This window comes from Hirundo rustica, chromosome Z (assembly GCF_015227805.2).
Source record: "Hirundo rustica isolate bHirRus1 chromosome Z, bHirRus1.pri.v3, whole genome shotgun sequence".
Lineage (NCBI taxonomy): Eukaryota > Metazoa > Chordata > Aves > Passeriformes > Hirundinidae > Hirundo > Hirundo rustica.
In genome coordinates this window covers 44286689-44308022 of record NC_053488.1, presented here as the reverse complement: position 1 = coordinate 44308022, position 21334 = coordinate 44286689, and the positions used below count along the sequence as shown (strand labels likewise).

The following is a 21334-nucleotide window of genomic DNA, read 5'->3' as shown; positions in this document are numbered from 1 at the left end:
GTGTTCTCCTTCCTCCTCCTTTCCCCTACTTTATATACTGAGCATGCCATAAGGTCTGGGCCTTTTGGTCAGTTTCGGTCACATGTCCTAGCTGTGTCTCTTCCCAACCTCCCATGCACCTCTAACTTCCTTGCCAGTGTGGCAGAGTGAAAAGTAGACTAGGTCTTGGCTCTGTGTGAGCTCTAGTCAGCTATAACAAAATCATCTCTATATTGTATGTGCATTCAGCACAAATCCAAAACACATTGCCATTGTTAAGCATTGTTAAGAAAATTGACTCTTCCCCAAACCCAGCACATGCTTCATGAAAAGTTGTTTTCCTCTGGACAATCAGAATTGGAAGTGCTGGGTGGTAAAGCTGTTTTGTGAGGAAATTTATGGTTCAGTGTTAACTTTATTGTGCTACAAGGCTTTTAAAATGTCAGATGAAGTGGGCAAGAGTCACAATATTTCAGAAACTGATTTGAATTTTTACAATCTTCAGGTTTGCGTGTCAGTAACTTTTACTTTGTAAGCTTTCATAATATGCTTCTATTGACACTAATAATTTGAAATAATTTAGTGACAGTATAATTATTTATTGTAGTAGTGAGGTTCATTTTGATGGTTCTGCTACCACAGAAAAGTCTGCCATATAAAAGTGATGCCTGTTTTAATTAACTGTGATTTGAACAATAATTATGTTATTCTTCAGAATTTTCAAACAAGCAGTACTAGTGGAGTTAAAGGAGGTGTTTGCTGCTTAAAAAAAAAACAGAACAAATATGTATTTTCGAGTGATTCAGAAAATGTTTAAATTATTAGAACTTTCCAGTGCTTACAGCTAGGAGATGTGTTGTGACAGAATGTTAATATGTTGTGGCTATTAAACTTAATAGTGGCTGTGGGGAAAACTTGACATTTGTCTTGTAACATTTAAGCTGCCGACTGACTACTTCCCTGCAAGTTGCTCAACAGCTCTAGACTGTAAACTTAAAACATGTTTCAGAATTAATACAGGAAGAAAAATGTCTGCATCCTGATTTCAGCTCAAGAGCATTTCCCCTTTTTAACCAATATTTTAGCAAGACCCTGTCTAGTGAGGTAGTCTTTGCATTGTTTTCATGTATCAATGTCTGTAATGAGTGGTGATTTACAAAAATCGTAATCATAAACCAGTTTGGATTTGAAGGAACCTTTAAAGGTTATCTCATTTCTACTGTTGTCATTTGCACACCTTCCACTCGACCAGGTTTCTCTGAGCCCCATCCTGCCTGAACACTTTCAGGGATGGAGCCATCCTCAGCTTCTCTGGACAGCCTGTTCCAATGCCTCACCACTCTCTCCTATATAATACTGGATGTTTACGGTATAATGTGGGGATTATAAAAGCTCATAACCACTACAGAAAACTAAGTATTTCAGTAAAAATTTTGACTTGCTATGTTTGTGAGGCAGATTTTCTCCTCCCTCAGTAGGCCATGCTGTTTGTACCCTGTGTTTGTATTCTCTTTTCTTCATAATCAAGTAACATTGCCAAATGATGAGAAAATACAAATACTCAGACATGTCCTAACCAAAAAAATGACCCATCTTGAACCAATTATGAAGAAGGTACCCACAACAGCTTTCACAGTTCAGAAATTAGTTACTTCTTGTGGTCGCCTTTCTGAGGACTATTCTATGCAAGATAGCTTAGTTGTACGAGATGTCACACAGAAAATGTAAATCTATTTCCTAAAACAGTACATATGAAAAATTTTCATGCTAATTCTTGTTCTGCTTTAAAATAAAAGTCACATCATTAGTACCTTCTTAACTTTGTTTTCTCTGTGACTGATTTTTTCAATCACTAAGAGGCCCAAGAACAGTGGGCATGCTATCAATTCTTAAAAGACAGTTTCTGAAGGATTTGCTTGCAAATTCTTTGAATATAGCTTGAAATCATATTTTTATTTACTGTTTAAGCTGGATCACTTTGTATTTCATAACTGTTATTCCTAACCATGATACCTAATGTGCTGTTATAGTAGGGGAAGGGAGATACATTAAAAGATTTTAAAAAATGGAATGTTTCAGGGTTTTCTTTTTGCAAAGGCTTACTGTTGTTGCAAGGCAGAGTTTGCAATGTCAATATCCACATTTTGGTTTTAATTATTCACTGAAATAACCTTTTCTATTTGTGTTTTTCTTATTGTTTCTTTAGAAGTTTGGGTGAAATTCTGATAGCAAAGGATGGCCAAGTTTCCATGAAGGCTACAACTTTATAAAAGGGTCAAGTTGTTGGTGAATATTTTCTAGGTTTGAGAGGTGAAGCTGTGAGGCAAAGTGTTGTAAATTTACCAGATTTGATAGTATGCTGGGAATATACTGAATCTCATGTTAGTGACAAAATGTATATATGTGTATACAGGACTCCCAAGTGGACAGATATAACACGAAATCATGGAGTTTTTTTTAAGTGAAGTTCAGGCAGTTCAATGTTTTTCTTAACTTGGAGTGACTAGCTTGGACTTAAAAGTTATTTGCTTTGCACACCAAATTTACCCATTGAAATATTGTCAGCCACCTGATTTGGAACAGTTGTGCACAGGCATTTGACATTTGAGCAGCCCTGTTTAATTTTGGTCAAGAAAATTGTCCAGTGCTAGTTTTTCATATGGGAAAAGCTTGTGGAAATTACTGTATCTGAGGAATAGGATAGAATCTCAGCTGTAATATTTGACAGCAGATACAGAAATGGGCAGACATAGGGTTTTGTATTTGGCTTAGATTTGAAACTTTTTAACTCTCCAAGTGATTAATGGAAATTTTTGAACTTGTTGTATTGATATGTATAATTGCCAAAACAGGTCTTTGTGTAGAACAGAGTATACAGACAGACTTTAAAGGGATAATATTGCCCTTTGCTTCATGTATATTATGTTCTTGTTAATTTGCTAGTAGTGTATGTTTTCAGACTTTCTCTGTTTACTGATTACATAAATTACTCAAACCATTGCAGATCAAACTGAATTGGAAACTTGAGGTGATAGTGAATGCAGTAGTTATGTCCACTGACAGCTACTACCTATATTTTAATAGCCGTATCAGTACAAGATAGGTATTCTGGGGCTGCTTTATGACAGAAACATGAATTTTGATTTTGATTGGAAGTAAGAGCAATGAGATATCATTTTCATTTTTAGTATCTCTTCTTGAAAATAGATACCACGTTGCTTTTAAAGGAGAAGTTCCATTTATCTCTTCAGGGCTCATCTTTCTATGAATTAAGTTTTCAACAAGGAATCATTAAATATCTCAAGAAACTATTTACAGTTTCTTTATTAAATTACAGGAATATAGGTTTTGTTGAGGATATTTGTGACTTGACACTGAAATACTGATTGGCAGCTGCAACATAATAAGGAGAAAGAAGGAATCTTGAGAGACATTAGTTCCTTTTATTATTGAAAAACAGAACTCCTGCATTATGTGTTTATCAAAATGACAACTGTTCATTCATAACAATAGGTCTGTAATTTTTTTTCAGTCCTCCCACCCATATAATCACTGTTAATGGCAAGGAATGTATAAACTTCGCATCATTTAACTTCCTTGGACTTTTGAATAATGGAAAAGTTAAGGTGAGTTCTTCCAGTTACTTTATTTATGTGATTATTCCACTTTTACTTTGTATATTGTCCCGGGATAAAGAATACAGAAAGCATGAACTTCATCAGCAGCATATACTGCTAAAGCAGGAAGTAAGATTTTAAGTCTCGTAATGTGCTGTTCAAGTTTGTATTTTTACTGAAGTTTAATCTGGTGTACTTACTGCATACCTAGTTGATTATCAAGTTAGATTAGTATTTAATGTCCTTAAGTATTAGAATAAAATGGGTGATGCCTAAACCCTTGTCTAAAATAGTTTTGAGGTGAAATTAGTTATAGAATTCAGTACATTATTATACTTTCTGTGAAGCAGGTCATGTTGCATGATAGAAAAAGTAATCTGTGTACATTGGTGTGAAATTGTCAGTGTGAAGTGTATCGGAAAGCTAATGTAGGAATATTTCACATGATTCTTTCCTATTAAAGAGTGCAGCCCAGGCTTCTTTGAAGAAATATGGTGTTGGCACCTGTGGACCCAGAGGATTCTATGGTACTTTTGGTGAGTAACTTTCTTTGATCTGCCTTTAAAGGTGTTCAGACTAGTTTGGTAAACCAGGCAGTATAGTCCAATATGTAAGCAAAAAATTATTTCTGTTGCTCTGAAGAACAGTTATCCTCTAATGTGCATTTTACTGTAGTTGTTGAGGATTAGTAGCACTTATTCTTCCTGGCTTTGTTTCTTGTTATTTTATCAATTTTCTTACTTTTTCTCATGTTGGTCTTTGAGGACAATTGCAAAGTATATAATCTGTTTTAGTTTTGGTAACCATAGCAGAAAGAGAAAATAAACCTATTAGAATTTAATAATGCGCAGTGACTGGAAGTGTAAAGTGCTAATTAAACTTTCTACGGGCACCACAAGGGGGCAGTCTGATTTTTGTGATAACTAGCGTGGCTACTTCTGTGACTACTAATGCTGTAGCCAGAATAAAGTTTTCCAGTACTGGTAGCTTTAATGTTGTTATTGAGAGATTTTATGACTTGAGCAGGTGTTTTTAAGGTAAGAGGTTTTTTGCATTCTTTTTAAGAAGTAGTAAGTTGTTAAATATTGGGCTCTGGACATAGTTCTTTACAGGCATTTATATGTTGAAATATTGCATATAAACCAAAGAGTTATATATGAATAGCTGCACGGTTACAGGCTAAAACTATCAACTCATTTTGTGAACTTTCCAGTCTCTACCCAGAGATGATGGAATTCTAAGAGCGTCTATACTCGAATTATTTCACAGAGATAGCTTCCTGTAGCCTTCAAGGCAAACTTGAATTCAGGACAAACTTGAACTTTTCTTGGTTAATCAAACTAGTCCTATAAGTGATCAGCTAGTTGCTGTATCTAATTTGATGTGATAGAGGCCTATCAGAACAGGATTGAGTCTTGATATCAATCTTAGAAATTGTTCATTAGCTTACAACCATAATTTGTTTCTGAGGAATGTACTGGTGGCCCATTGATTAGTACAGAGAGAGCTTATAGGATACCCTCAGTGATCACAGTTCAGCAGTGAACTGTGTATTCGAATTCATATTGGCTTTCCCCTTCCTTCCAAAACAGTGAAGTGCTCAAAAACACTTACGGAATTATAATAACCTTTTGAATCCAAGCTGATTTAAATATTTTTGAAGTCTTTTACTTGGTGTGTTTCTAGTAGTTGTTTGAAACAAACGGGTGAAGTTTGTTGGTTTTTTTTCCTGGTAAGGGAAAGATTCTTTGGATTGTTTCCTGCCCGCTTTGGAGGGCTAATCCTAAAATATAAACTAGAGCTTCTGCTATTCATTGGCTCCTGATTTTTTTTGGTAAGGACTCCGCAGAGCAAGGAATCTAATCTGTGTCATTGCTACTTGACATCAGTAGAGAAGAAGTGATAGTATATTCACCCATTTGAGGTATCATCTTTTACACATAAAGTAATGGAGGCTTCATTTTAAGCAGTAGGCATACTCCTGCTCTGCTTGTTCAATCTGAAATTGTATTCCAATTTTCACCTAACTTTAAACATTTGAGTATGGCAGGATTATGAATCTGTGAGAAAAAACACTTTTTGCACCACTGTATGCCTTAAACTTTTCACAGAATTTTTCACATACTGTGACTTCAGTAAATGGGCCATATTCTGTGCAGAACTAAACACAGTTTCCTCTTTCATTCCTATGTAGAATTTAGCTGATGATTGTTGATTATTACTGTTCAGATTTATCCCCTCTTAGGAGCTGATATTTCATATCAATATTAGAGATCTCTATTTAAAATGTAGATATTGTGTTATAATTTACTTTGTATGGAGATTTGGTTCTTTGTATCTATGGCACTTGGAGGGTAATTAATAGATTTAGTGAATCCCTTTCAAGACATTTTTACTTTATGTTGTACTCCTGAAATATGTATCTGTGCCTTTATCCTATAAAGAGCATGAAATAATTGTATATTTACATATACCTGAATATATGTGGGTATTTTCTCCATAATTCTCATTTCTTCTTTTTTGACTTCCATGTGAACATATAGTAGGCACTAAACAGGCATTTCAGTACAGTTACTATCAATATTAGCTTTATTAACATTTTATAATTTCATAGAAAGCTGTTTCAATGTTGTCTTCCTTTGTGCAAATGTACTTCAGGTGGTGTTTGCAGATTTCAGTTAAGCTAGGCTAATCCGAGTGGTGTAACCAGACTAAAGCAAATCACTGCAATAAAGGAAAGCCATATAGTATTTGGATTTTATTGCAGTGCAACCTTCATATTGCCTTAGCACTTTTCGACCTCTTGCTTAAACAAAGCATTTATACCCTTATGTAATGATATACCAGCTGTGTGTAATTTTGAACTTACGTGTTCTTGCCCTTGGCAAAATTTACTTAGGCTTGCAAAACTTTTTCCATAGCACAAATCTGAATATATTCATTAGCTGCCTTTGCTGACAGTACTTGTTTTGCCCACTGTTTTTTACCTAGAACTTGCTTAGTGTAATGGTGGTTATTTCTGAATAAGGCTCGGTGAGAAGAATGCAAGTTCTGATTTTGAACAGTGATGGTCTTGTCATATTTTTCAGTTAAATTGTGTAAGTCGTCACTCAAAACATTTTTCCTCATTGGGTATCAATAGCTCAAAACTCAAAAGTAGTAGTTCAGTTCTTTTTTCCCCTTATTTGTTACTCTCTACTGATGGGGCTTCAAAAGAAAATATTTTGGACTGAATGTTGTTTATATTGCATGTTTTAAATGCTATGTGGCCAGTCAGTTTTTTTTAATTTTGTTACTGTTAATCTTTGTTGGGCTTTTCAGCAGTTCAGTAAATCAAATGTCATCCCACCTGTTTGGAAGCCAGATTGAAGATTGTTTATTGATCCCAAAATCCATGTAGCAATGACACAAGAGAAAAACACAAAGATTCTGGAAATTGACTATTTACAATCTCAATCAGAAATTAGATGAGATAATTCTAGTCAATATCCTTCCTTCTGAAGTCATTTGAGAGGAAAGGCTGTTCTAGATATCTCTGAACATTTGGTATATATGATGCAGCTGGATCAAAACAATAAGGTGCAAAAGAAGACTTCCAAATCATGAGTGATTAACTGTTTTCATTTAAAAGCAATAGTAAAACCAATTTCTTTCTGATCTATTTTTTGATGCCCAGGTAAACATAAGGAAAGGATTGTTCTGGATTTCTATTTTGTATGCTATGGATAAAATTGTTCTTTACTGTGATTGGGAGGCTGTTGTTTGAATAAATACCCTTTGCTTTTATTAATAAATAATCAGATGGCTGTGTCTTTTTGGGGAAAGATTATACTAGATATGTTTAGTATGGCAAAGTTGGGATTTTTATGATATCCTTTCTTTTGGCGCCCTGTTGATGTCTGGTCAGAAGGAGCAACACTGACATACCCATGCCCTACATTCTATTGGAAGAATCTGTACATATTACTGATGTTGCTTTATTTGATTTTAGTTTCAATAAACTTCCAGTAATTGCAAAAAGGTAACACTTGGCCAGTGGTTGTCTTTCAAGTCACACAGTAATGATCTCTATTTGCATTTTAGACTTATTTATTTTCAGTTGATAAAAGACATCATTATCTGTCTATTGCTAGCAGAAGCAGATAGTGGCAAGAGTTAGACAATCAAAATAACAGTTTGTCTGATAAAATTTATTTTGCTTAGGCAGAATACTTAATGCTGTGGTTGCCTTTCTGGAGCAACAATCCACTCACCATGTGGTATTACAATTTTTAATATTTTGATTTTTGACATGGGTCACTGTGGTGGTTTCAGGCAGATTTTGGGAGAAACCCTCCCACGGGGCCCCCCTCTCCTCCTCCAACTGGTTCGGGAAAAAGATTTCCTCAGAGAGAAGTGGAAAAAACCTGTTTATTAAACAGGCAAAGCACTCCCAGCACAATACCCGATGACAAGAGCTTCATGCCGCTTACGGAGGGATAACAAACTTAAAGAAAGTCTCCTCTTGAGGGTCGTCACTGTGCTCCACCGCTCCGTCTCCACTGACGTTGGGAGAAAAGGAGATGTACAGGACTGGTCTTGGTGGGGTGGGTCCCCTGTGGAGGCCCCCGGTGCTTCCCCAGGTCCTTAGTCCGGAGAGGTTGGAACAGTTCCGAGGAGAGGGCAAAAAAAGCAAAAAGGAAGGAAAAAAAGGACAAAAAAGAAAAAGAAAAAAAAGCAAAAAGCTTCAGCTGTTCTACAGCGTCTAACTACGCTAGCACTAAACTAACTAACTGCCGGGGAAAAAACAACAGAGCTTCTTTCGTCTTGCCGTGTTCCAGCTCCCCCGCTTCAAAGTCACTCCGATGAGCAGAGTTTTCCTGGGGAAAAACAAACCGCGCTTGCCCTCCCCCCTGCACCCAACAGACGATTGGGGATACACAGTCACCCCAGGACAGTCACTTTGACCAAACTGGTCTGGGAAATGCTGTGTGTGCAGCTGGGTCAATATATTTCGAGGGTGAATAATCTCTGTCTTAGAGGTGTGACCTTTTCAATGGGCTAAGGTGTGTTCAGGAGATAGTTTGTAACGTATTCTGACAAGACCAGTGTTCTGTTCTAATGATAGCTGTGCTTATGTAGTGGAAGCATCAGCTTGGAAGAACTGACAGTCGGTCAACAGGACCTAATTAATTGCTATAAATTACATAATTTGTTTTCCGATTGTAGTAACTGTGCTCTGTTGTTCCAGTCCAAGAATACGGCATCATTTGTGGTCTAATCACAGGTAGATTTTAACAACTTTGTTGTAAGAACATTAGAGAAACATGTTGCATAAATATTTTCAGGTCTGTCAAAACTTGTGATTAATAACAGGTTACTTGTCAGTTTAAGTGAAGCTGGATTGGTTGCAACTGGGTTTTGGGAAGTTACTTGTTTTAATACTCTTCCTACAAATAAATGTTCTGTTTGCTTCAATTAGATGATTTCTAAAAGTAATGATAGACTTTTTGATATGAAAACAAGCTATGTATCTAATATATTTTTGATTTTTCTCTCAAATAGATGTGCACTTAGAATTAGAAGAACGGCTAGCAAAATTCATGAGGACAGAGGAAGCTATTATATACTCATATGGATTTGCAACAATTGCCAGTGCTATCCCTGCATATTCAAAGAGAGGGGACATAGTGTTTGTGTAAGTATTGTTTTCTAATTGTTTTCTTCCTGTTTTTAATGATTGCTAAATCATATAAGTTGAACAGTTGTTGCATATAAATAATATATTGTTGAACATTTAAAAATATTCCTGGATTTGATCAAGTGTTATGTAGTACAAAATTCAAATCTTTTTTCTTTGCCAAATAATACAAATCAGTTATGCTTTCATTGTGAGAGCCCAGAGGTGAGCACTCAGATGCAAAAATAGCAAAATAACTTGTGCATTCAAATACTAATGTAATTCTAACAACAAATTTTTTTCTTAAATGATATGGGTATACTTGCTTTTCTCCTGTCTACTTCTGGCTTTTCACCTTTCTTCTAGGAGAGTTGTTCTCCTCATGCCTGTTTGCCGTGGATTAGTTGGATAAATATTGGTGCATATTAAAGTAACAGAAGAATAGCTATGCAGAATCAAATAAATGATTTGTCAGGCCCAGTGTGTGGTACCTAAGAACAGCCTGTCATGATTTGTCGGGGAGGAGTCAAGAACTAGGAGAAACAATGTAACAGTGCTCAATTTACTGTGCCATAGAAGAGGGTTTGGATTTAGTAAGAGTTGATGGGTTTTTCTTGTCTTCTGATTCTTTCAGTAGCTTAGATCTTTAGTATCCTCAGTGTTTCTATCACATGCAAATGGTTAACTTTAATATTTTAAGAAAAATATGAAGCAATACCTGTTTCAGATACAATACCTACGAGTTTCTATTCATGCGTTTGACTTTTAGATACGGATTTTCCCCTGGGAGTATGGAGTGAGTGTCCACATGGGGCTCAGCTGCCTGCTGTGGTTAAAATACAACACAGTGGTGCTTTTGATATTTATCTGCCAAAATCTCTTTGGTGCTCTCTTTTCTAAGTGTAAGGCTTGCAGCCTGTTTGACCTCTTTACAGAAGTTCTTTCATAAATTAATAGTGTTTTTGATTGTCTTTGATTATCTTCTGGATCATAGTTTTTGAGACAAATGACCAGGATTGCGCACACACTACCCAAGGATGCCAGTGTACCCTGGCTTTAGTTATCTCATACTGTTTCAGCTTCTCATTGCCAAAAGATCTCACTGTACTTGAAAGCAGCGTGTTTGAAATTACTGCATTTGTCATATGCGGGTTTGGTTTAGTTGCCACTTTTACAAGATTAGTTGACCTAATGTTGGGGGTTAAGTTTTCCTGTGGAATTTCCCCCCCCATTAGTTGCTAGGAAACTAAATACTGATGCTTAAAGGGTGCCTGACCCGCACAAATGAAGTAGATCACTTAGTTTAGGGGGGAGGGAAAAGCTCCCAAGGGTGGTGGTTTCGCTGCTCTCAGTTTTCCGGTTTTCCGGAGAGGACAGTCTGGCAACTGCTGGCTGCATGAGGGTGCACTGTTAACGGAGGGGTCCAGTCCTGGGAATTCTATCATCTGCTGAAGCGCCCAGGAATTCAGAGCTCTTCGCCTGCCCGCTGGATTTTGGGTCAGTCCCTGTCCAGCCGCTGCGGCTTCTTCCGCACTGCTCACTTTGCCTGCCAGGGCAGCCCCCTGCCTGCCGGGACAACTCACCGTTTCCAGCCATCAGCACCGGAGTTTCCACCATTTCGCCTTGGTGCTCTTGGGGTCCCAAGAGATCAGACTGCCCAGGACTTGTGAGACAAAGCCTCTCAGGGTTCTTGGTTCTGTTTATTATTATTATTATTATTGCTGTTGTTGTTTGTCTGTCCTGTTATATTTACTAGTAAAGGACTGTTATTCCTTTCCCCATAGCTCTGACTGAAAAGTTTTTTTAATCATCCGAATTATAATGACACAGAGGGACGGGATTGGAATTCCCCATTCCTAGAGAGGCCCCGCCTGTTTCTAGCAGATACCTGTCTTTTCAAACCTAGACAGAATTTGGTGCCCAATAGTGGGGCATGAGGGCATTGAGAGAAAAAGGAATAACATTTCTTAAGTGCCTACATTGTTGTGTACTGGATATCATGTGGTCTGGCTTACGCTGGTTCGGGTGGAATGTGGTGGTGGTCGTGTTTCTCCCATTTCCAGGCCCTCATCTAAACATGGGTCCTGTAACTAAGGCTACTGCGGCTGTCATCCAGTTTTCTATTTGGGTTAACAAGGTGAGGAATTCGTGGATTTTTAATTTCCTCTGGAAGGCAGGCACATGGATTCAGGGCTATCATACACTAACTGTGTGTTATGGGGGTTACTATAACAATGGTACCTACTGTGAAGAAATGACACCGGGGGAAATTTTTTCCCAACCCTTCACCCAGCTCTTTTGGTCTACCCCACCAGTTTTTGAAGGGTTCAAATCTCTGAATGCTAATGATATCATACAGTGGCTGGTGTTGCTGGTATGCCTGTTCTGTTTAGCTTTTAAAGATAAGGGGAGACTGGCCTGGATAACCACCCTGATACCTACCCTAAGGAATAAGGATACTGCCCCACAGCCTGACCCTGCCCCACAGCCTGCCTCAGAAATAAACCACCCAGATTGGGTGATGCTGAGGGAGCACATTTCTCCTGTAGTAGCCTCATTAGCCCCAGCTGCTGGGAAACCCTCCCCCTGCCCCGACAAAGGAGAGTCTGATGGTGCAGCAGCGGAACCCAGAGACGTTACAACCGTCCGGGTTCCAGCTGAACCACAGGGGCAGCCACAGCCAGCAGCAGTTGCCCCTGTGGAAACAAAGAAGTACAAGGTGAAATTAGAGCACCCAGGCAACAAGGATAAGAAAGGAGGGCTCTCACAACCCGGGGGGGGAGTCAGAGGTTGAGATCATCACTGAGTCCCTGACATATGAAAGTCTCCGTAATCTGCAAAAATATCTTGCACAACGGGGACGTGAGGCTTATACAACGTGGTTACTTCAGGTCTGGGACGTTATAGGTATAGGTGTGCAACTAGATAGTAGTGAGACAAGGAATTTGGGACCCTTGACCCAGGACTCAGGTGTGAATCAGGTAAGGGAGCCAGGGCCCCTTTCCCTTTGGGAGTGGCTTTTAATGAGTGTACAGGAGAGGTTTGTCCACAGAGACAGAATGCAGAAGCACCATCATAGAATGTGCTGGAAGACCCTTGAGGAGGGGATCCAACAGCTGAGAGAAGTGGCAGTATTGGAGGAACCCTTTGGGAGGGGTGAACAGCATGATAATGACCCCGACAAAGTCAGGTGCAAGGGCAAATGCTGTGGAATCTGGGAGCTCTAGGACCATCTCCATATGCCACATTCATTGCAACAATTAATCCTGATAACAACCGAGAGACAGTGGATTCTGTAGCCAACAAGCTCAGAAATTACGAGAGTATCATCAGTGGCACAATGCAGGCTCAGGTCTCTGCCATGGCTGAGGAACTCAGAGAGGAGATAAGGGAGAGAAGATGGAGGAGATGAAGGAGGAGATGAGGGAGGAGATGAGGAGGAACAGTTCCCATGTGGCACCAGTGCAAGTTACAGGCCCCAGAGTCAGAGCTTAACGTCCCCCAGCTAGAGAGAGAGGGTACACCCCGCGAGCTGACCTGTGGTTCTTTCTGTGTGACCATGGGGAAGACATGGGAAGGTGGGATGGGAAACCCACTTCTGCCCTGGCAGCACGGGTGCGTAAGCTCAAGGAGAGAAACGCTAACCAAGGGGGTTCCACTAAGATGAAAGTAGCCTCAACATCCCATGACCAAGCTGCCAAGTATTATAGAAGTGAGGATGATATGTCAGATCCCTGTGAAGGAACCTCTACCATGTATGCCCAGGAAGGGAATAATGACCAGTGCTAGAGAGGCCCTGCCTCTAGCCAGGGAGAGGCACGAGAAAACTGAGTCTATTGGACGGTGTGGATCCAATGGCCTGGCACATCATTGCCACAGAAATATGAAGCTTTAGTTGATACTGGTTCGCAGTGTACCCTGATACCATCGGAATATGTGGGGACAGAACCCATTTCCATTACCAGGGTGACAGGAGGATCACAGAAATTGACTCTGTTGGAAGCCAAGGTGAGCCTGACTGGAAAGGAGTGGCAGAAACATCCAATTGTGACTAGCCCAGGGGTCCTGCATATTTTAGGAGTAGAGTTCCTCCGGAATGGCTATTACAAAGACTTTAAGGAGCTCAGGTGGGCTTTTAGAATAGCTGCTGTGGAGGCAGAGGGCATTAAGAAATTGAATAGCTTGCCTGGACTGTCAGAGGACCCATCTGCAGTAGGACTTCAAAGGTAGAAGAGCAACGAGTTCCAGTTGCCACCTCGACAGTGCACCGCCGACAGTATCGGACAAATCGAGATGCCATGATTCCCATCCACAAGATGATCCGTGAGCTGGAGAGCCAAGGGGTGGTCAGCAAAACCCACTCACCCTTCAACAGCCCCATGTGGCCTGTGCGCAAGTCTGATGGAGAACGGAGATTGACTGTGGACTACCGTGCCTTGAACGAAGTGACTCCACCATTGAGCGCTGCTGTGCCGGACATGCTGGAACTCCAGTACGAGCTGGAGTCCAAGGCAGCAAAATGGTATGCCACAATTGACATTGCAAATGCATTTTTCTCCATTCCTCTGGCTGCAGAATGCAGGCCTCAGTTTGCTTTCACCTGGAGGGGTGTGCAGTACACCTGGAACCAACTGCCCCAGGGGTGGAAACACAGCCGCACCATCTGCCATGGACTGATCCAGGCTGCACTGGAAAAGGGTGAGGCTCCGGAGCACCTACAGTATATCGATGACATCATTGTGTGGGGGAACACGGCAATGGAAGTGTTTGAGAAGAGTGAAGATCATCCAAATTCTCCTGGAAGCCGGTTTTGCCATCAAGCAGAGCAAGGTCAAGGGACCTGCCCAAGAGATCCAGTTCCTGGGAGTAAAGTGGCAAGTTGGACGGTGTCAGATTCCCACTGAGGTCATCAATAAGATCACCGCAATGTCCCTACTGACCAGCAAGAAGGAAACACAAGCTTTCCTAGGCGCCATAGGTTTCTGGAGGATGCATATTCCTGAGTACAGCCAGAATGAGAGCCCTCTCTGCCTGGTTACCCGCAAGAAGAATGATTTCCACTGGGGCCCTGAACAGCAAGAAGCCTTTGCCCAGATCAAACAGGAGATCGCTCATGCAGTAGCCCTTGGCCCAGTGAGGACGGGACCAGATGTGAAGAACGTGCTCTACTCTGCAGCTGGGAACAATGGCCTGTCCTGGAGCCTTAGGCAGAAGGTGCCTGGGGAGACTTGAGGCCGACCACTGGGATTCTGGAGCTGAAGCTACACTGAGCCAACTGCACTCCAACAGAAAAGGAAATCTTGGCTGCCTGTGAAGGAGCCTCAGAGGTGATTGGCACAGAAGCACAACTCCTGCTGGCACCTCGACTACCGGTGCTGGGGTGGATGTTTAAAGGAAAGGTTCCCTCCACCCATCACGCCACCGATGCCACGTGGAGCAAAGGGATTGCCCTCATTGTGCAGCGCACCCGCATTTGAAACCCAAATCACCCTGGGATTTTGGAGATATTTACAAACTGGCCGAAAGGTGAGAACTTTGGTCTCACAGATGAAGAGGAGCAGGAACAAGTGACACATGGTGAAGAAGGTCCACCATACAACCGACTGCCAGCAGAAGAAACACGCTATGCTCTTTTCGCTGATGGTTCCTGCCGCATGGTAGGGATGAACCGGAAGTGGAAAGCAGCTGTATGGAGCCCCACACGACAGGTTGCACAAGCCACTGAAGGAGAAGGTGGGTCAAGCCAACTTGCTGAACTCAAAGCTGTTCACCTGGCCCTGGACATTGCTGAAAGAGAGAAGTGGCCAAAGCTCTACCTCTGCACTGATTCGTGGATTCTGGCCAATGCTCTGTGGGGTTGGCTGGACAGGTGGAAAAAGGCCAGCTGGCAGCATAGAGGAAAGCCATTCTGAGCTGCAGATGTGGAAGGACATTGCCACTTGGGTAGAGAAGCTACCTGTAAAAGTCCGTCGTGTAGATGCCCATGTCCCCAAGAGTTGGGCTAATGGGGAGCACCGAAACAACAAGCAGGTAGATCAAGCTGCGAAGATAGAGGTGTCAAAGATAGACTTAGATCGGCAACACAAGGGTGAGTTGTTCCTAGCTCTATGGACCCATGATGCCTCAGGTCACCAGGGCAGAGATGCATGAGACGGAGGGGTGGATCTAACCATGGACAGTATTTCTCAGGTTATCCATGACTGTGAAATGTGTGCTGCCATCAAACAGGCCAAGCGGGTGAAGTCCCTATGGTATGGCGGGCGATGGTCCAAGTACAAGTACGGGGAGGCCTGGCAGATTGACTACATCACCCTTCCCCAAACCTGCCAAGACAAGCGCTATGTGCTGACCATGGTGGAAGCCACCACTGGGTGGTTAGAGACCTACCCTGTGCCCCATACTACTGCCCGAAACACCATCCTGGACCTTGAAAAGCAAATCCTGTGGAGACATGGTACCCTGGAGTGGATTGAGTCTGACAACGGGACTCATTTCAAGAACAGCCTTATAAACACCTGGGCTAGAGAACATGGCATTGAGTGGGTGTACCTTATTCCTTATCATGCGCCAGCAGCCAGGAAACTGTTGAACGGTGCAATGGCCTGCTTAAAACCACCTTGAAGGCACTGGGTGGGGGGACTTTCAAGAACTGGGAGATTAATTTAGCAAAGGCCACCTGGTTAGTGAACACTCGAGGTTCCACCAACCGAGCAGGCTCGCCCGGTTTGAGTCCCTGAGAACAAGAGGTGGAGATAAGGTTCCAGTGGTATACATGAGAGGTATGCTGGGAAAAACTGTTTGGATTAATTCTGCCTCCAGCAAAGACAATCCCGGTCCTGGGGTTGTTTTTGCTCAGGGACCTGGCTGCACATGGTGGGTGATGCAAAAGGATGGAGAGACCCACTGCATACCTCAAGGGGACCTTGTTTTTTGGTGAACACTGTGACTGTGTCTGTATTCATATTCTCATGTATATATGTATATTATTTAAAGGTTTAAATTCAATATAATGTGTTTTTATGGGGAAAAAATTGGGGGTGGATACTGTTGTGGGTTAAGGTTTCCTGTGGAATTTTCCCCCCCCCATATGTTGCTAGGCGGCTAAATACTGATGCTTGGAGGGTGCTTGACCCGCACAAAAGAAGTAGATCACTTAGTTGGGGTGGGGAGGGAAAGGCTCAGGGGCTCCAGGAGCTGTGGGTGGTCTCTTCTGCTCTCCGTTTTCCGGAGAGGACGGTCGGGCGACTGCTGGCTGTGTGAGGAGTCCATTGTTAACGGAGGGTCCAGTCCTGGGAATTCTATCATCTGCTGGAGTGCCCAGGAATTCAGAGCTTTTCGCCTGCCCTGCTGGAGCTGGGTCAGCCCCTGTCCAGCCACTGCGGCTTCTTCAGCACTGCTCACTTTGCCTGCCGGGACACCCCCTGCCTGCTGGGGGCAACCCACCGTTTCCAGCCATCAGGCCAGAGTTTTTCCACCGTTTCGGCTTGGTGCTCTTGGGGTCCCAAGAGATCAGACTGCCTGGGGCTTGTGAGACAAACCCCCTTGGGGTCTTGGTTCTGTTTATTATTATTATTATTATTGCTGTTGTTGTTTGTCTGTCCTGTTATATTTACTAGTAAAGGACTGTTATTCCTTTCCCCATAGCTCTGACTGAAAAGGTTTTTTTTTTAATCATCCAAATTATAATAACTTGGAGGGAAGGAATTGGAATTCCCTATTCCTAGAGAGGCCCCGCCTGTTTCTAGCAGATACCTGTCTTTTCAAACCAAGACACCTAAGCAGCTGTTAAATTGCATACCCCACTGTGGTTGAAAATTTGCTGTTTCATCACTTAAAAATGGAGGATAGTTCTTTGGACATGGAGATACATATTATTTCTCAAAAGATATTAAAATGGAGGGTTTGTGTATTTGGAGGACCACAGTAAATGTTACAGGATATCTTTGCACTTTTCTTCTAAGACCCAGAGCAAATGAAGTGAGAGGTTTCTGGGATGAATACTGTGGTATTCTACCTGGTCCATGGAATGCTGTGCTCAAACTGCTGTCTCATACAAACAAAAGATGAGTGTAGATTTAAAAAAAAAAAAAACAAAAAACAACTGCTGGCTTGTTTTTAGTCTCTGTAAAACATATAAAACTGAGAAGCTTTGAAATGAGTTTTCAAAATGTAAATAAAATATACAGTGCTTTAAAACATCTGGTTTTGTCTACACCTAAGTACAAATATCTGCTCAAAAGGACAAGTTCTAATAGCCAGCTTTCCTTGAATAATTGCACTATGTTTAACAAACTTAGCAGGGTTTGCTATATTTACAGTGATGAAGCTGCCTGCTTTGCTATTCAGAAGGGATTACAAGCATCTCGTAGTAACATCAAGTTATTTAAGCATAATGATATGGCTGACCTTGAACGACTGTTGAAAGAACAGGAGACTGAAGATCAAAAGGTACTATTCCTTTGAAGAAATATTTGTACTCTTTTGTGCCACCTCCCACACATATTTTTACTGAGTTGTGTAATTGAATGGATGCAGTGCTTAAAGGCAGTTACTTGGTTTTCAAAATTCTCTATTGAGCAGTTAATGTTGCTTATTTAATTAAGATTAAAAAAAAAAAAAGTATTTATTTGCATTTGTCTTCTTAACCCTTAGAGCTGAGCTCACGGGCATTAGCAGCAGGAGAATATCTTTACAGGCAGATGACTGACATGAGATAATGTTTTTCTTTTCTATAAAAACTTCCAGACCTTTTTTTTGGATCTCTGAGAAATTTATGTAACTGTACTTACCTAATACATCGTGCAAGTTAACTATCACTTTGAATGCAATACTATAAAATTAGCACAAAAAAGGCTAGTCCTTCATAGAATCAGTATGGTTGATTTTTTTTTCCTCAGCTTTCCCCTGTCATGCATTCAACTACTAAGATGTTCTCTCTTGAAGAATTTGTGTCAGTTTGATGGCTTGCTTCTCAATCTGACAGTATGTCAGAAAGGATGTCCACAAGCAGTTACTAAGATCAGGATCAGAAAGTACAGATAACTTGATTAAAGGAGTTTTAAAAGAATTAACTGAGTAGCTATCGCAATTGTATGGTTTGTTCGCAGAATGCTGGCAAGTTACAGACAATTGAAAGAAGGCTGATTTTGTGAGAAGACTTAGAAAAGTAAAATAGATAAACTGTCAATCAGCTTAACATCAGTGTAAATCAGTAATGGATCTGATTAATTGCAGATTTATATATAACATATTAGTTAGCGTACCTTCATGGACAATACATTTCATCAGATAATCTTTACATGAGTTTTTAGATGTGGTTTTCAGACTAATTTGTGTAACACACTTGGTTTAATAGAGCAGAGTGCTTTGAATTAGCTACGTGGTTAAAGTTTCTTACTGTAATTAGCTGAATGTGAACATAAAATTGGTGGGCAAGAGCTTAATACAGGTCATATGTGTAGACCATAACTAAGACATACTGAACTAGAAAAGGTTAGGTCGTATCATTAGAGTTGGTAAAGCCGGTAGAACCTACTGTGACTAGTTTGGTACCTACCACATAGAAAAGTTAAATAGATGTTTCTAAATCTGAAAAATAAAAAAAGTGTGATTAAATACCCTTGTTCAGAAAATACCAATAAGGTTCAAAGTAAATAACAGAGGAATGACATTTTAAAACAGCAAAACTGAAATAATACCAATTGAAATTTTTCAGAAACAAATGAAAGATCTTTTAATGATCTGTGTGGTATCCAGAGATCAGACAAGGACTTTGTAACATGAGTGTTATAAATACTTTTGCATTGTGTTTTACAAAGGCCCTACTAGTAAGAAGTTTGTGCTGCATTGTGAATCCTGGTGTTCCAAACACTTGTTGAAAAGTCTTCAAAATGCTTAGACTAATGATGAATATAATAAGAGAACAAGATTTGTAGTATTTGTTCTGTAGTTACATTGGTTGTCTTAAGTTCAAATAGATTTGTTATGATTTGTTGCAAAACAAGGCCTCTTAAATCATATGTAGATGTCAAAAGCTTTGAAACTATTACAAAATAAATAAAATAAAGAAGAAAAGTAGTCCAGTGAGGCATTTCAACTTTTGTTACAGATGAAAAGTACTAAGTTTAAACTTAAGTAATAGCTTATTTGAAAAAGAGTCCATTCCCTTCAGAAAAAGCTTCCCTATCAAAAGAATACTTGGAGCTTTGCTTGTTTAGTAACAATTGATGTAAACTAACACCATGTCTCTCTGAAGAATCCTCGCAAGGCTCGTGTAACTCGAAGATTTATTGTAGTGGAAGGATTGTATATGAACACAGGAGACATTTGCCCTCTTCCAGAATTGGTAAGTGGTTTTAGTTTGCCTTTTGAACTGCATGGGAAAGCATGTGGCCAATGAAATAATAGTGCTGTGTAAATAAGCCTACACAGAAAAGCTCTGCATACAGCGGTTTTTTTACCTTCCTGATTTTTCACATGTTCATGACATGGCGATTCCAAACCTTAACCTTGTTTGAAACTTCTGATTAGGATCATGAAGCTATTGAGACTTAGAAATAGTGTCCAGCTGAGGTCTTAATTTTTATCCTGTAAAACATACTGTACAATATTCTGCTATGCGGTATGATACTAGGTAGTTGAACTAGGTGTCCTGGTTTAGGGCAGTTTCAAGAGAAAACCCCTGAATGGGATCCCTCTGGGGAGCAAACCCAAATGGCCCCTCCCTCCAACCGGTCCGGTAAAAAACTTCTTCAGAGAAAAGTGGAAAAAACTATTTTAATTAACAAACAAAGTGCATACAAGTATAAAGTACGAATAATATGAAACAATAAAACCTCTCGTTCTGGAGTGAGATGGCAAATTGAGAAAGTTCTTGCCGTGGATGTAGCTCGTCTCTCTCTCAGTCTTTTATCAGTCCCAGTCCCTCCGGTGCTGCTGGAGAATTCTGAGGTCCAGGCTCCAGTGGGCTGCAGGAGCAAGCCCCCAGTGCTCCCCTGGGTTTTTTCAGTCCAGAACAGGTTTAAACAGTCCTGAGTAAAAAAAAAAATACAGTCCAGGGAACTTCTCTGTCCTAGCTGGCTGAAACTAACTAAAAGCAAAAAGATCTCTGTCCTGCAGTCTCTCCAAGCCTCTGCTGAACACCCAGTCTGGAGAAGAGTGTGGAGGAGTCAGGCAGTTTTTTCAAAGCAAACTCTGCGCTTCTCCTTGTTCTTAGGAACCAGTCTTAAAAGCACAGAACTCAATATACAGCACAAATAGAACAGACGACTGTAGGTGCAAGCATTATAAAGTCACCCTAGGACACTAGGTTATATTAAAAAAAAAGAAAAAAAACTTTCAAATAAACCTTCACAGAAATAGTGACTCCAAGGAAAATATTTGCTATTCAGCATAAAATGGCTGTTTATGTAGGCTCTATTCTTGTAGATGATTGTGTGAAAATGCATTGTCTTGAAAGTACTTGAGAACCTATTTTAAAAAAGAGGATTTTTAATATATGAATGCTTATGAAATTTGTTTCATTATTATATGGTGGAATAATTTTGAAGGCTTTTAAAATGTGTTGATGGCAGAGCACAACTCCAGAACTCACTTTTATGCAGTATTCAGAATGCTGTCCTTGTCTTTCTTTAGTGTATCTCCTTCATGCATTTTATCACCAAATTCTGATTTGTACTTTACACAATTTTCTTTGTTTTAGATAAAATTGAAGTATAAGTACAAAGTTAGAATATTTTTGGAGGAGAGCCTTTCATTTGGAGTCCTTGGAGAACACGGAAGAGGAATTACTGAACACTTTGGAATAAATGTATGTACTTTTTTGTTGTGCATGAGAGATTTGTACAGGAACAAGTTGTGCAATTGTTTCCTGATACCTGTGTCATTAACAGATAGTTTCGTAGTGTACAATAGACATTTAAATACAGGGGGTTTTAAAATATATATGTATTTTGAAATATAGTATTTTCTTAGCAGTCCTAGAGCTTTCAGGTCTTGGCAGTCTTTCATGTGCTTACTTGAAATAGTTTTACTTATCTTTAGTGACAAAGATAATAAAAGAGTTTTTACAATGCATAAT

The 21334-nt window shown here is 40.3% G+C and overlaps 1 protein-coding gene across 4 annotated transcripts in view; it reads left to right on the top strand.

Annotated features, from left to right (window-relative positions):
- Positions 1 to 21334, top strand: part of SPTLC1 (serine palmitoyltransferase long chain base subunit 1) — a 43286-nt gene that overhangs the window by 11937 nt on the left and 10015 nt on the right. For 3 of the 4 annotated variants that reach the window (XR_005704448.1, XM_040090472.1, XM_040090473.1), the window contains exons 4-9: positions 3512 to 3605; positions 4060 to 4132; positions 9141 to 9273; positions 17574 to 17703; positions 19511 to 19600; positions 20957 to 21064. Coding sequence is in view for 3 of the 4 variants with exons in the window: in XM_040090472.1 (XP_039946406.1) it covers positions 3512 to 3605; positions 4060 to 4132; positions 9141 to 9273; positions 17574 to 17703; positions 19511 to 19600; positions 20957 to 21064 (628 nt within the window). In the remaining variant the exon portion in view is untranslated. Of the gene's footprint in view, positions 1 to 3511; positions 3606 to 4059; positions 4133 to 9140; positions 9274 to 9621; positions 9790 to 17573; positions 17704 to 19510; positions 19601 to 20956; positions 21065 to 21334 lie in introns of those variants that run through there. The other variant, XM_058424182.1, reaches the window with a different exon arrangement.